Genomic DNA, 16,082 nt, shown 5'->3' with positions numbered 1-16,082 from the left:
TGAACAAATCTGTTCAGTTTGCTGAGATCCATAATTGGTCTCCAATCCTCTGTTTTCTTTGGCACTAAAGATTCAGATCCTTTCTGGTTTGGGGGAACTCTTGGATGACTTTTCTTAAGCAGCTTTTGTATCTGAATGGCTGCTTGATCCCTCTGACTGGGTGGAACACCTGGGATTTTCCTGGAAATTGGAGGAGGAAGGGAAAATGGAATGCTATATCCTCTGGATATGATCCTCTGCACCAAAGTATCTTTTGTTGCTTCTAGCAAGGCTCTCTGATGCAGGGACAAAAAAACCCAACTGCCTCCAGAGGGGGACAATCAGGCCTCTGTTCAGGAGTACTGGAAAGGTTTACCAAAAAAAGGTTCTCTGGAACCTTGATGTTGCAGGCCTCCTCTGCCACGAGGGCAGCAGCTACCATTTCAGTTTCTCCCTCTGCCTCTGGCAGAAGACCCTCAATATGCATCTTGGAAGGATCCTTGCGATTTCTTGAACCACATCTTTCCACCTCCCGATGATTCCTTGAGAAGGATCTTTGGAAGGTGGAAAAATGCATGCCCATAGCAGAAAGAGTCTTTCCATTCTCACACCTGGATAACCTATCTTTTACTTTGGGTACAAAGAGAGATGTGCCATCAAAAGGAGCATTGATGAATGTAGACTTAAAAGGCTCCATAAAGTCACACAAGCACATCCAAGCATGTCTCCTGATGGCGACCCCTGAACTCACTGCCCCTGAGGTTCCTTCTGCCAAACTGGAAATAAGACTCATGGACAAGTTTGGTACAGATTGAAGGATTGCCAGCTGTGAGGTGACAGAGTCCTTCACATCCTCAGATACGGTTCCTGCAAGGATATCACCTTCCTGGTGGTCGTCGCTACAACAATGGCATCAACAGGAGGGCCCTTGGACCAGAACTCTGCCTTCTGGAGGGGATAATAATTTTATCAGGCTTCCTTGGTATGGGCTGGAGTCAGTCTCCTTCCATGCCCACCTCGCGACCAATTCGAGGAGCTCATCAGCAGGTGGAATTACCCAAGACGTAGATGGGGTGGTACCAAATGCCTCCAGGAGCACAGAGTCCTCTGATAAAGGATTGCTGGGTTTTCAGCCACCTCTCTGTTTTAGGATTTTAAGGATGTCTATGAAGGAGACATCTGCAGGTGGTGACCATGGGGATCTTTTGCCATCAAAATCTGTGTCTTTGATGACACAGTCAGGAGAATCCAGAGGATTCCTCTTACATGTCCTCTTCAGAGGGACCTCTTCAGTGAGATAATCTGGAAAGGTATCAGAACAGGTAGAAATACCAAACTAGTTGTCCAGAGGTTTAGTGCCGTCTGTCTCTGTGGGAGAGCTAGCTGTGACTCCTGACAGTGCAGGGGAAGATATGGAATCCAAGGGGATAGAACCCATCTGGGACATGGAAGCTGACAGTGCTTCCTCCAAAGTCCTAAAGGCAGGCCTTCCCAAAGAGTGATAGGAACCAGTGTCTGAAAGGAGGGCTTTCTGATCATTGGTCCCACCCTGCTCAGAGGAAAGGTGCCCCACGGCAGAGGTTAGAACCAAACTAACCCTTGCTGAATCTCCGAGGTGTAGACATGGCTCTGAAGCCCTCGGAGTTGACTGAAAGACCTCAGATCCGACTAGGTAGAATCAGCTCCGAGAAATCTCTGGATCCAATAGTGCAAAGAAGCTCAGAGCAAACGTCTGATCTTTGGAAACAGTGATCTTTGGACCTGAAGAAGACTGGCCTGGACAACTTGGATCCAAGGGCTCCAAACCCACAGAGGGAGCCAGGGGAAGAAGAGTTAGAGGTGGAGTCTTGGATATATGGGCTTCCTGACCCGAAACAACAACTGGGAGGCTTTGCACTGAAAGCATGTGTCTCACTACCCTGTTCACATATTCTACAGTGAGGCTATTAGAAGAGTAAGAGGACTGCCTGGAGAGCAAATCCGGTCTGTAAAGAAAAGGAGAAGGCACCTTAGACTGGACAGGGTCCACAGATGGAGAGTACCTTGTCCTAGAAGTATGCCCAGTATTCAAGAGGATGAGTGGCCTTCAGAGCCGATAAATCCTTTGTTTTCGAAGACCATGGATCCAAAGAAGCACTTTTTACCTTTGTCTAATCTGAGGGGGTCAAATCAGACAACTTAATTTTCCTTTTCTTGGATGGATCCATCAAAACTGTTTGATTCAAAGAAAGCCTTTTTTAAGACTTTCTCTGAGGTCTTAGAAGAACGGAAGAAAAGCTCGGAGAGGACTGAGACAACATTTGGACATCTCTCCAGAGATGGCTTCACCAAAAGAAGATTGTGAAATGACCTTCAAGATTAACTTATTCTTGCGTTCTACCAACGCTCAGGGGTTGAAGATATGACATATCACATAACTTTATTGCAGACAAAGGGGACCAAGGCAGTAGTGTGTGTGCGTCAGAGAATTCTTTTGTCCACATTTCCCACACTTCTTAAAACCTACTGGTGTTTTTTTTCTTTTTCAGCCATGTTGAAAAATAATAGTAAAAGGAACTGCACAGAAGAAACAGTAAACAATCACCACAAAGAAGAAAACCACAAAATAAAATTAATTTTTTTTTTTTTTTAAGCACTTAAGTAGGGAGAAAAGGGACCATCTACAAAGGTAGTAAGGCTACAATAAACATAGAAGGTAAGGGAGAGAAAAAGCGGGCAGAAAGAGATACTAACGATAGTATTTAGAGCACGCTAGTACAAAACGAAGAAATTTAAGAAAATGTAAGAGAAGATTAAAGGAGAAGACAAAAATATATATATATCACTTATCTATCCCAGTAGCACGAGAATCAAACAACCACATCTTTCACCTAACGGCGGCAAACAAGATCTGAGGTATTGGGGAAGGATACATTGTTGGTAAGGGAGAAGCTCGAGAGTTCTGGATTGCCATGAATTTTTACATAGTCGGATCCAAAACCATCAGTTGAGGATGGAATGAAAACTGATAACATCAGATTAATGCTTTCTTTTTTAATAACAAAATAAATAAAAAGTATTTAGAAAAAAATTGTACTAAGTAACTAGAGAATCTCAAGGTGCCATGGCTGGTTCACTAGTGCACTATATACTTTATACAAAATAAACTGATCTGGGAATAAGATTTGCTTGGTTTAAAATGCAACTATTGCAGAACTACTGTGAAAGCAATTAGCAATGTGTACAAATAAGCAACAATTTAATCAACTTCATTACCAATTTTTGTTGAAGCAAAAATAATCTGAATGCACAATGCAAAGTGATGCTCTCCCTGCCTGACATGAACTAATGCAAAGAGCCATGTCACAGATGATTGCAGCTTTGTGTATCCACATCTCTGATACTGAGATCTTTTTGTGTTCTTAACACACACACATTACTTTACCATATGATGTAGAGGTTTCATTTGTAGTGTTCCTCATATACAAAAAACATAAAACACATGGCCTTCTAAAGCAACAAATACAGGCACTTAACTGCTAGAGTAAATAGAAATTGTTCCCTTATAAGTTGGTATTTGAGTTAGTGCAGAGTATTAAGGCCGTCTCTCCTCCTCATAAAATTGATTCTTCATTTTTTTTTCTTTATCATTTTCTGCCTGTTGACCATCAAGCCTCCTCAATGGTAAATGGACCAATTAATTCACTGGTGGTGAGGAATGCCTTTCCAGATCCACTAGGAAGACAGCCTGTATGGGGGAAGGGGTGCACCATCATACACCCAGACATCAGGGGGAGCATTTGTTCTATCAGGATCTCAATGATGCAAAGCATATTTTTTTTTTATTTTGGCCCTATTCCCTCCCACAGGCAGTGATATACACATCACAGTAGCCACAAGGACTGGCTAATGTTCCCACTACATCCACGTAAGCAACCTCCCACACATGCTGGTACAGGAGCTACCGTCACCGGCTTGGGTAGATGCAGTCCACGTCCCTCCCAGTCCTACAATACTGAGTGCCAACCATAGCCAGACAGGAAGCCACCTCTCCACCCTACCTGCAAAATCTGCTCTAGCTGAAGCTGGGTCACCTGGGTCTTAAGCCAGGGTTTTCTCCCTCTATGCCACCAGGCTGGATGATGATTATTCACCCCCCCCCCCCAAGTTTGAAGTAATTATCATAAAAATGACAACATATTACTACACTAAAATGCTATTTTGAAGCAAAAATATATATATACATTTTGTAATAAACAACAACTCAAACATTTTTACATAACATGTGCAACTAACAGTAACAGAAAGAGTGCAAGGTTCTCAAACACAAAAGATTGTACCTTAATATTAGTACTGTTCAAATAAAAATCCAAAGTCTTTTTTAGCTGAACTTTTCCATCTTTTCTTAGCACTGTGGCCATACAGTAATGAAATCATTGTCCCCTTAACTCACTAATAAACATAAGCTGACCAGCTCATGACAGTGTGACATAAAATGAACATCGCATTTGGTGTCCTTTACACATACACTATGAATAACTGCATGAACTGCAATATGAAAATAACTTATTCATGCAGTGTGCATGCATACCTCTCAGCCTCTTAGCACAAGAATTCTGGACAAGGATGACAATAATGGGGCGTGGGGCACAAAATCATAGACAGATTTTAAGCATTGTTTTTATAAGGCTGCTAGAAGAGAAATTTTTGTATTAGCATGCTTTTTACGGTAGGTATAAAGTATGAAACTCAAAATGTCTGTCATTATTTAATGGCTTCAATCCTCGATGATTTGCCAGAAAACCACAAATTTTATGAGGAACAAGCCAACACGTTAGGCAAAATCTGGAAAAGTTGTAAAATTCTGAACAGCTGGCAGGTAGGCCTGCATGACACATTAAACCTCTGTTAGCTTGCTAGGCTTTTGCCAGTTCCTTAACTGAAGATTTCTTTTGAGTACAGTGTCCAAGTATCTGCTTTAACCTTGACTTCATCTTATAATTTGTGTTGTTTTTGGACCTTTCTGTAGCGCAGTTGCACTCATTTTTTTTTTTTTTTTTGCTAAGCCTGCTAGCTAACTGATATTTCTGCCCAGAATAGAGTGCCTTGAAGACGGTCGACACAACTTGAACAGGTACTGAAAATGCTGGAAATATCCTAATTAGAAAATGAGGTGAAAAAATGCTTTTGCTACCTTTCCATCCAGTTTATGTAAGAAATTGCAAAGTTTTTCTCACTGCCTTTTTATGGCCAAATCAAATTTCTTGCAGTGAGTAAAGAATTGCATAGCAGGACTGAGGTCTTGGGGCAATGAAAAAGTGTATTAGGTTCCAAACTAAAACAAACACAAGTCCAGATGCAGTGACAGTGTAAAGTTTGAGAAAAATTTTTACTTTTATTCTGAAGAACTAAAACTTATTACAGAGGATTTTCTTCCAAAACATCCTTAGCGAAGTGTGTGTGTGTGTGTGTGTGTGTGTGTGTGTGTGTGTGTGTGTGTGTGTGTGTGTGTGTGTGTGTGTGTGTGCATGGGGGGACAGTGGAAACGCACAAGGAATAAGTCTAGTTTGCACAGACATGAGTAGAGCTGTACATGACAGAGAGGGAGTAAACCTAAAAGGATGGCTACTGAAGACCAACAAAACGCATATCAAAGGCAGGAGTATCTTTTGAAAGAATTACCTTGAAGAAACATTTAAAGTTTACTATGCATATAAACACCCAACTTCTGCACCACCAGACTGGCTACCTCAGCCAGATTTCTGAGCTATAGGCATATGCTACTCCCTGCCTTCCTTTAATCTTGCTGCCATTAATTTCTTCTCTTTTATTTCAAAAAAAGTTTTACATTTTTATGATGCTATGTAATCCTACTGCCTACCATTTTGCAAAAGCTTAGAATTAAAGTGAATCTCCAAGGCAGAAGCATTTCCGTCAAGGATCTGTCTACACTAGAACTCTGTGGATCTATTTCTGTAGTGCAATCAAGCCAAGAAGTAGAAAAAGATAAAATGACCCCAAAGAACTTCTTCAATTCTTCCACATTAAACAGCAGGAGAAATCCCCAAAAGAGAGGCAAAATGAAACTGATGAAAAGGGATGTTAAGCAATACAACTGAACGGGCAATGAGAAAAACCTTCCCAAAGGTTTGTTATGTGTTGCATAAGTTTTGTTGTAGATGATTTTATCTGACTGAGTTGTTTAATCCTGTGTAAACTGTTCTGCTTATGAAACATTTTGTTTAATCCTCTGCTAACTCTACCTTTCTCCCCCCCCCCTTTAATATTTTTTCTCTCTCTTCAGCTGCTCAAAGCTATTATATACATTTTTTCTTTCAACTCCCACCATACCTTATTGGACCCAAAGGAGCACCTATACTCACCTATCCAGCCTGTGTGGGTTATTCTTCACCTGGGTAACCAAACTCCACTGGACTAAGAGCCTCAGGATATTTTTTGTATGTCTCCTAATATTTGTGTCCTATGATATTTTGCATATTTTAATCTAATTTAAAACCTTAAGGTATACTAGAATAGATGTTAGGTTTTGCCAGCAGCCATATCCCCCTCCCCTCTAGTTTTATCCACTGAAACACTCCACTGCCTCCTCCTGCACCCCTGCAGCCCCTATCTTCGTCATTCTTCTTTATAAAGCTTCCTTCTCAATACCTTATTTCTATTGTCCTCTTCTGTTCTCATTACTGTAGAAATCTCTCTACAGATTTAGTACCAGCTCTGGCCACTAGATGGCAGTCTCTACTCTCCACTGATTCTTTTCACCTTTTCTCTTCTTACCTTCTACCTAAACCCCTTTTAAGACTAATTCACTCCTCTCTGTTGAATTCTCTCTGTTTCTCCCTTGGTTGCTCTTCTTATTGCTTTACTTACCCTGTTACCTTCCCTTGTTTTCCCTCTACAATTTTACCTTCTCTTTCTCCTGTATTTTACGCCCTATATTTCACCACTGACTTAGCCCTTTTACCTGTCTTCTATTAGAGGTTCCTGGTCCTTTATATAACTTTTCCTTTATCTTGTACCTTTCTGACCTCACTTACCTCCATGTCTGATTGTTTTTCCTCCTTCTCTTTTCTTTAGCTGTTTCTTCCGCTCCGTTCGCCCTGGCTCACTCCGCTCCCTCCCTACCCCCAATTCCCACCCACCCCGAGGGGTCCTACATTTACCTAGCCTCTAAACACACCTCTAACTTCTTACACCCAATCATACTCATCCTCACACTGTGTACCACCTTATAATTAGCCACTCCTACTTACCTATTACAACCTGCCCCACCCCTCTGTCTAACACACCAAAGGAAAAAAAATACTACCAACTCTCCCAAATCCTCACAGTACCTCCACCTACAACATACCATCCTACCACACTCAAACTTACAACTATTTTAACATGACTACAGCTATCTTCCATTCTCAGTTGAAATTAGCTATCTCCTTCTTACTATTATTCCCCCTCATCACTACTTACTTCCTAACCTCCTATGAACACTCCATAACTGCCTCCCTCTCCCTTCCATCAAAACATACCAGTACAACTGCTACTTCCACAACTCCAACCTTCATACACACTCCCACACAATCTATCTACCTATTTGCCAAATACCACAGGCTATTACACTACAAAGTACCAAAAACTACATCAAAGAAAATATTCGACAGCCTCCTAAAATATAAAGTTGAAAACTATTTTAGACTACTCCATCTACTAATAGATGGTGACATACACCCCAACCCAGGCCCTCTAGCTACTACTGCAAAACTCACAGAAATCATATCAAACCCATCTCTATTTCATCCACTACACACTTTAACTTACTAACCTTGGCCCATCTCAATATCGTAGCATCTGTAACAAACTTAGTCAACTCCATGCCCTATTAGATGTACACAAATTTGACATTCTATGCTTATCAGAAACATGGCTAAAACCTTCAATTAAAGACATTGAAATCACTCCACCAGGATACAACATTATTAGACTTGACCGTACCTCCAGGAAGGGAGGTGGAGTAGCTATTATATATAAAACAAACCTGAAGCTTTCTCTTCTTGACCTTACCCTAACCCAAACAAATAATGCTGAAATAATCTGCTCTAAAATTCAAATTAATATGACTAAAGCAATAAACATCATCTGTGTATACCTCCCCCCAGGAAATAACATCCCTACTTTAGAACAACTTCTTGAACAACTCTCTAATACCCTCCCCCAAGAAACACTAGTCCTTGGGGACTTTAACATTGATTGGAAATCTTGTAACAATACTGCCCCTACTTCCCATATAAACCTTTATGGTTTCAAACAACTAATTGATAGTCCCACTAGAATAAATACTAAGAACAAAAAAGAAACCACCCTAGACTGGATTCTTACCAACTCTCCCCTTCAAACCTACCAAACTGGCATCCTTCCTGATGACCTTAGCGATCACTCCCTCACCTATGTCATTAGGACTAAGACTAATCTAAACTTACCTACCTCTCAGAGAACATTATATTCAAAAAAACAATTTAATCCTGAACTGTTCCAAACAGAACTTTCACATTATAACTGGACCCCACTAAAACACCTCTCACTTAACAATGCCGTTGAACATTTCAACTCAGCATTCCTAGCAATCTTAAATCTACATGCCCCAAGTCGTACCATTAGAACAAAGACCAAAACAGCACCCTGGCTAACTACTAACACTAAACAAAAAATCAAACTGAGGAATAAGTCTTGGAAAAAATGGCGTTCCTCTAGAAACCCAACAGATCATGAAACCTTTAAAGAGCTTAGAAATAATACCAAAAAATCCATCCTCTCCGATAAAAAGAATTATTACCTCCAACTTCAGCAATCCACCAAAAATGAACCGAAAAAGTTCTGGTCTACTATCACTAATCTACTCACCCCAGGCAAAGTAGTTACACCAAACCCACAGGACTTAGACCCTGAAAATCCCTCGTTAATAGCTAACAACTTCAATACCTTCTTTACTACTTCCATACAAAGTCTAGCTAACCACTTATCTCCGGATGCTTCGCAACTACTCTCAAGTAACTTAAATAATTCCCTTCTTCCCCTCCAACTTCAACCTATATCCACCTCATACATTCAATCTCTCCTACAAAAACTTAAACCCACTACCCCCTCAGCAGACAAACTTCCTGCTGAATTCCTTCAAATAGCAGCTAAATCTATTGCCTACCCTGTATCTATCCTAATAAATAGATCCATAAAAGAAAGTACTTTTCCAACTATATGGAAGATATCACATATAATACCCTTACACAAAGGAGGCAAATCCACTGACCTTTCTAACTATCGCCCTATAGCACTATTATCTCCACTAGCTAAAATCATGGAAAATGTATACATAAACAACTACTTAACCATCTCCTTCAAAACAACCTACTAGCTAACACTCAACATGGATTTAGACCTTCACATAGTACTACTACTGCACTACTTTCCTTTACCAACACCATCAACTGTAACCGTAACAGCAACAAACTAACCTCTTCTCTTTTCTAGACCTGTCTAAAGCCTTGACATGGTCAACCATACACTTCTTCTTCACATATTAAAATCCCTTGCCTTAGATTTCTCTTCCTTAACCTGGTTCTCATCCTATCTTGAAAACCGACAACAAGCAGTACTATGGAAAAACTCTATCTGCTCTACTACCCATCTCTCTAGGAGTACCTCAAGGATCTATACTAGGCCCACTCCTATTCACTATCTTTATCAATGATCTTCAGTCATTTATCCATAACACTACCTGCATACAATATGCAGATGATTCCACCATTATTTGCACAGCCTCCACTCAATCTGAACTCCAGTCACTGACACAATCTACCTTTTCTACCGTCGAACAGTGGTTCTCAAAAGATGTCTACTACTTAACCCCAAGAAAACAAAACTGTTACTATTCTCACCTACCCACAAATCTTCTCAACTAAATTTTACTATTACTGCAAGTGACAACTCCCTCATCTCCCTGACTCCACTACCAAACTGCTTGGTGTCACTATTGATAATAATCTCAGCTATGATTATCACATCAATAACACTATAAAAGCAGTTAATAAAAGATCGGTTCACTGTACAGAATTAAACCCTTCCTTACTCCAGAAGCACGGATCACCTTAGCACAATCACATCTTATCTCTACCCTTCTGTATGCTTCCTCCATTTACACTAACCTCTCTAAAAGCAACCTTAGGAAACTGTCTACATCCTACCACAACATAGCACGTTTTGCCACAGCATCTCAGTATAGAACACACCACTGTATAAACCTAAAACAGTTACACTGGTTGGAATTTCCTAATAAACTTATCTATCAACAACTAGTAGTCACACATAACATTCTATATCACCCATCCAAGACACCTGCTCTTAGTAACCTCTTGACCCCTATAATAACTTGAAACAACTGCGCTCCATGAAAACTACAAGTCAACACAACCAGGATCACAAATTCTGCAGGTAACTGCCTTTTCTCCAACTCTGTAGGCAAAATATGGAATAACCTTCCCTCACACATTACTGCTCTTGGCTCCTTACATCTTTTTAAAAACAACTTTTTTTACATATGACCAACTTCTGGCTTTGCTCTTGTACCAACCCTGACTAATCTATTTTATACTTTTTACTATCAGAATTTCTTATCTCAAAACTATCTTTCTCTGTCAACACAAATGACATTACAACTGTATGACTGTACTATTTCTATTGCTCTCAAAAAAAAAAAAAAAAAAAAATTTTTTTGGTCTGTTAGACATTTTAAAATGAGTAATTACACTATTCTCACACAATAGTATGTAGATAGTAAATTATGTTTTGTATTACTTTATCTAAACTAATATGTATTCATTGTTACCCATTGTTTTAGTTTCTCACATTTATTGTATTTGTTTAATCTCTATAACCTTATTTTAATCGATGGAGCTTTTCTCCCCGGGCCTCCACTGAAAATGGAAATTATCCAGCTGGACTAGCCCGGTCAACAAATGTAAAATAAAATAAAATAAATAAAATAAAATAAATAAAGAATCTACTGCCAAAACCTGCTCTCTTAAATGGAACATTGTGCTGATGCCTACAGTAAGTACAGTTTCTGCTCATCAGCCGTGAGGTACATCTCAGTGAAAAGAAAGTGGCCGGTTCACTCTGCTTACATCTCTTTCAACTACATATGTGCTATTAGGTTCATCCAGCACTTCTTTCCTCAATTTCATCTAATGTTGCTGAACAAGTGAGAATAACAGGAAGACCCTGACTCGAAAAAACAAACACCTGCAAACAGAAAATCAACAATTCTGAATTTTATAGGGAAATGCTAACAAAAGAATCTTCAACAGTTTTTCATCACTTACTGAAGGGACCAGTACTTCATCATAACTGAGTTTTTGCATTTGCAGCTCTGCTCTTGGTAATAGCATACCAATACTCAATATCTAGAGTCTATTTTATAAGCAGTCCATCAAACTGCACTATTAAAGTCTGATAGCCACCCACAGTCACTATGTAACACAAGTCTTTGATGTACTTGCTACACAAAATAGAATCTGCTTGCTAAGTCAAGACACTGAATAAGCAAACTCTGTGAATTAGAATGCACTATGAGTATAAGACTTTGTAACTGAGAAATGAGAAAACTTTCCTGTTCCAGATTCATTGTAGTTGCTATAAGTAATAACAGACCACTGCCACTGAAAAACTCAGCTGATTATGTTGCAACATAGCCCTCGAGTACATTGGTATTTCAAAAATATAGATTAGAAAAATGGCGTATAAACTGCTTTAATCACAAGATATCTGGTTACTATACACTTTGCAAATATCATACTAACTCGGTCGTGTAGTTTTTGAGTCTGATTTATTGGGAGATTACTTTATGTTTCTTCCCTAACCCAACAGTAAAAATTCAGCTTCCCACAGTGATGTCACTTCTACAGCACCTGATGACAATGAATTTTTCATGCAGCAGATGGAGTGTTACAGGCTAAACTCTTTGCAGGATTGCAACATAATCTGTATGCTATGGAAGGTGAACCCGGTTTTATAATAAAGGGCTAGCATACCTCCTCCTACTACAAAAAGAAGCAACAGCAGAACTAATCACATCGGAAAATCAGGACCACATACACAAGTGTACCTTCACACAATTCCAACCTACCCACAATGCAGTACATCTGTCTGGCAGTTAGTGCAAAAGACTAAAGCTCTGAACTGTTAATGTGCTTTTTCCTGTGTCCAAAGTATAGGATTTAATTCTTTGAATCTTCATTATACCTGCTATAAGGCTCTAAGCAAGTCACTTAACCAGAAAGTACTCCTGGGTCACCCTTGAAAATCCTGCTGATCAGTTACAACGCCAGTGTAACTGACTTATCTGTAGTGTAGTAATTGTATATTATTACTTTATTATCTGTGCTTAAGTGTGTTCATTTCATGTTCAAATGCTTAGGCATTTAAGCTGTTTGGTAAACTGAAGTAGGTGAGGTGCCTACAGACTTAATGTGATAAAGAATGATGCAACATGCAGCACTACCTCCTTTCAACAAATCAGCTAGAATAATTCAGAGAAGACCTGTAGAGCAAGGGGTGAAATGTCTATAGTGGGGAAAAATCCTGCAGGCTGAAAAATAAATAATTTGTTTATTTCACTTTGTCAACTACGCAGATTCCACTGGGAAGGCTCCCCTTAGACATAAAGAAAGGTAGTCCCCAACCCTCTAAGTGTAACCTAGACGAATGGATGCGAAATTGTAAATCTGCCTCTTTTCTGGCCCTTAAATCCTAAGTGAAAAGGGACGAAATTAGGTAGTAGTTACTCATGTTATAGGGTACTAACAAACTGGGAATCTTAAAACTAAGCAACTTAACCTTCCTGATCAGTCACCTAGTACGAATCTATGAAACTATGACACCCCAAGCAAATTAGTTCAGTGGCTAAGATAATGGACAGACTTGGAATACATGCTGCATTACTAACATCAGGATACAGGCCACTAGTGAATTTCAAACTCTCAATACTTTCCAGCAAATAAGTTGAGTGTGCAGCTGCATTTGCAAAAGCAAAACAAAAATGTTTAAGCACAATGCTAATTAAAAACCTTAAAGGGAAAAGAAGACTCGCAATGTTTCATGATAGGAGTGTGATTTTTTTTTTACACTGTGGACCCTCAGGCACTGCATGCACATTTCCCCTTCACAATCCAGGGTGATTTTACTTGTTCCTTCTTTCAGATGGTCTTGGACATAATAATTTGCATGACTGGTTCTCAAAAATCTCTGGAGTAAGGCTCCAATAATTTAATATTTTATCAAGACCTGAGCAGGGAGGTTCTGTGACAGGTAGGCTGGGTACTGCGCAAATTATCATACTTAAAAGTGACTGCTCAAGCTTCCTAACAGAGGCATTGCAATGTGCAAGGACATAAAGCACATCAGCACACCTATTCCTTTATATACAGGCAAATTATCTCTTGTCCCAGGTGTTACCTATACAGTTTATTTAATTTTATGTTATTTGCTAACCAGGTAGGCATAAGTTCCACTTTTCAGGGGTGACCTATTTGCACTATCTAGCTGCCTGTTTTCTATCTTTGACCAAATCAGTTAAGTGGGAACTGAAGGAATCAGACCCATGACTATAGGATTAAGCATGTCAGAAGCTTATAACCTTCATCCTCAGAATTAATCTGCTTGGTAACACTGTGCCACACTTCAGCAGAGATCCCCATCTCTACCAAACATTAATCTAGCTGAGATGGTTTTTAAGTCTACAGAGAAGTTAAAAAAGCAAGCCTCAAGCTACATCTTGCCCCTCGATTTTAAACCTTCTAAAAATCCAAACTTATTGCTGAACTTGAGTCACCAGCGGAATAAACAGCACTTAGGCTTTGAGCCAATTATGCATGAACTTGACATTTACATCTCTGTAAAAGAAAAAGACTGTCTGCAGCAGTTCCTGCCTCCTAAAATTTGTGACTGGTGTATTACAACCATAAAAACTGTTTAAACAGCTTATGTTTAATACGAGGTGGATATAGAGGCCAGAATAAGTATTTGTTTGCACTTAAATAGCAGAAAGTTTTACACATTGCATTTACCTTGTCTTTCACCATAAAGTCAATATCTGTTTGTAACTTCGAGACCACAGCTTCTGACTGTGCTAGTTTTTCTGCCACTTCAACCAGTTCATTTTGTAAACGGTGATTCTCCTGAAACAAAAAGAATATACTTTTTACTTGCTACAGCTTTGTGGAATACTACTGAAACTCTGATAATCCTACAATTGTCTATCCAGTCCTGTATACTATTACCAATGACCACCAAAAGTCCTGGGATCAAGGCTTTAACCTTAACACAGACTCCACCATCATGGAGCACAGCTGTCATTCTAAGTTACAGGCCGCAAAGGGTGCAGTGTAGGTCTTCTGCAGGACATAAATATGTAATCACTATATTAGCTGATATGCAAAAAGGCCCTCTGTAATGAATAACTGTTGAGATTTGAGAACATGTGTTTTTGCTCAGCACTGTTTGTCCAACTGACAATGGAGCAATGGCTCTGTGATGCCCCTGCACAGGCCCAGTAATCAAGGAGCCTCAATCCTCTCCACTAGTGAGAGACATGCACATTGGAAGAATGACAAGTACACACACAGTCAACTACACAGATCAGTCAGTCAGTCTGAGGCTGGTTTCTCCCTCTTTCTCCAGATCCCCAATAAGACTCCCCACTGGCACAGCTATAGGGTTAAGACCTCAGCCGAATGGTCAAGCCAAAACCTCTAACACCCTCACTGTCCAACCAGTGCTTCGTGTCCCTGCCCAAGTAGCTGACACACACACGGAGATTTTATTTATATACAAACACACACACACACACACACACACACACACACACACACACACACACACACACACACACACACTCCTGGGAAAGGCTGACAGGTTTACTAGCTATACCCCTTTTGCCCAGACTAAAAGGTAGTTATCACTGCCACCAACCAGCTCTTTATCAGCTACTACAAGGCTCCTCCCAAAGGGTGGCCAATCCTACTGTGTGATGTTACCATTATCCAAATGGTAAGTGTGACCAAGACTTTCAAGGCTATTGGAGTGGCCCATACAGTGTCACTATATGCAAGTACTCAGAGCTTAAATATCTCTAAACAAACCAGCCACAATTAAAAGGTTTAAATATATTTAATAATAAATAATAAAAGAACAAGACAATATTCAATAACAACACAGTGACTGCAGAGTTCAGAATCACAAGAACATTTTTACAAGAACATTGCAGGACAGTCTCAAATAAATACAGAAAGCATCTAAACTATATTCCTAACTATCTCTAAAAGAAATACTATACCTAAATAACTTACATACAGAGCAAAGCAAATGCGGATGAGAAGTGCTGAATGGATGCTTTCAGATCCAAGACAAGATACAAAATGCACAGTCTCTGAGACAGTTTCCAAATTAAATATCAAAACATTACTTCTGGGTCAGCTTTGGATGACATCAGTCTTTGTCACCTGCCTCCAGTTCCCAGGCCAAACAGATACTAAGAATTTAGCACCTCTGTGTCAAAAATACTTCTCTCTCAGATGTGCAGCTCCTAGGAAGTCCCATAGCAATAAAAAACACTTTACATTTTCAACCTAGTAATTATTTCTGTTTCAAGACAATAGGAACACCTCTAGCTCTGGACATTGTGCCTGCTCGCTGCACTGAAACAGTCGTAAAACACTTTACTTTTCAACTTATTTTCTTGAGAGTTTGCAAGTTAACTCTGTTTTTACAACTATAGTTTATACACATTTCTGTTCTTTTCCAGTAGGGTACACTGTGGTTACATTCTTGAAGCTCAGTACATAACATACAATTCAACACACACTTCTGCACCAGTAGTTTAATATTCACATAACATAGTTCTCTTACATTTATAAGACAAGCATATGAATCATATCACTATTCACAAATGACATATGATTATTTACAAAATTCCAGCTAGCTGGGCTGGCAGTGTCACATCTCTATACAAATCATATTAATATTTTCAAGTGACATGCAGTTATTCACAAAATTCCAGGTAGCTG

At 39.5% G+C, this 16,082-nt stretch overlaps 1 protein-coding gene across 1 annotated transcript in view; it reads right to left on the bottom strand.

Moving 5' to 3' along the window:
• The window catches only part of NINL (ninein like), a 1,970,063-nt gene that overhangs the window by 689,272 nt on the left and 1,264,709 nt on the right, over positions 1-16,082 (bottom strand). The window contains exon 12 of the mRNA XM_044057633.1: positions 14,085-14,195. Coding sequence (XP_043913568.1) covers positions 14,085-14,195 — 111 coding nt within the window. The remainder of the gene's footprint in view (positions 1-14,084; positions 14,196-16,082) is intronic.

Source organism: Protopterus annectens, chromosome 1.part2, assembly GCF_019279795.1.
Source record: "Protopterus annectens isolate FY-2018-M chromosome 1.part2, PAN1.0, whole genome shotgun sequence".
Lineage (NCBI taxonomy): Eukaryota > Metazoa > Chordata > Ceratodontiformes > Protopteridae > Protopterus > Protopterus annectens.
This window is presented reverse-complemented; position numbering and strand designations above follow the sequence as displayed.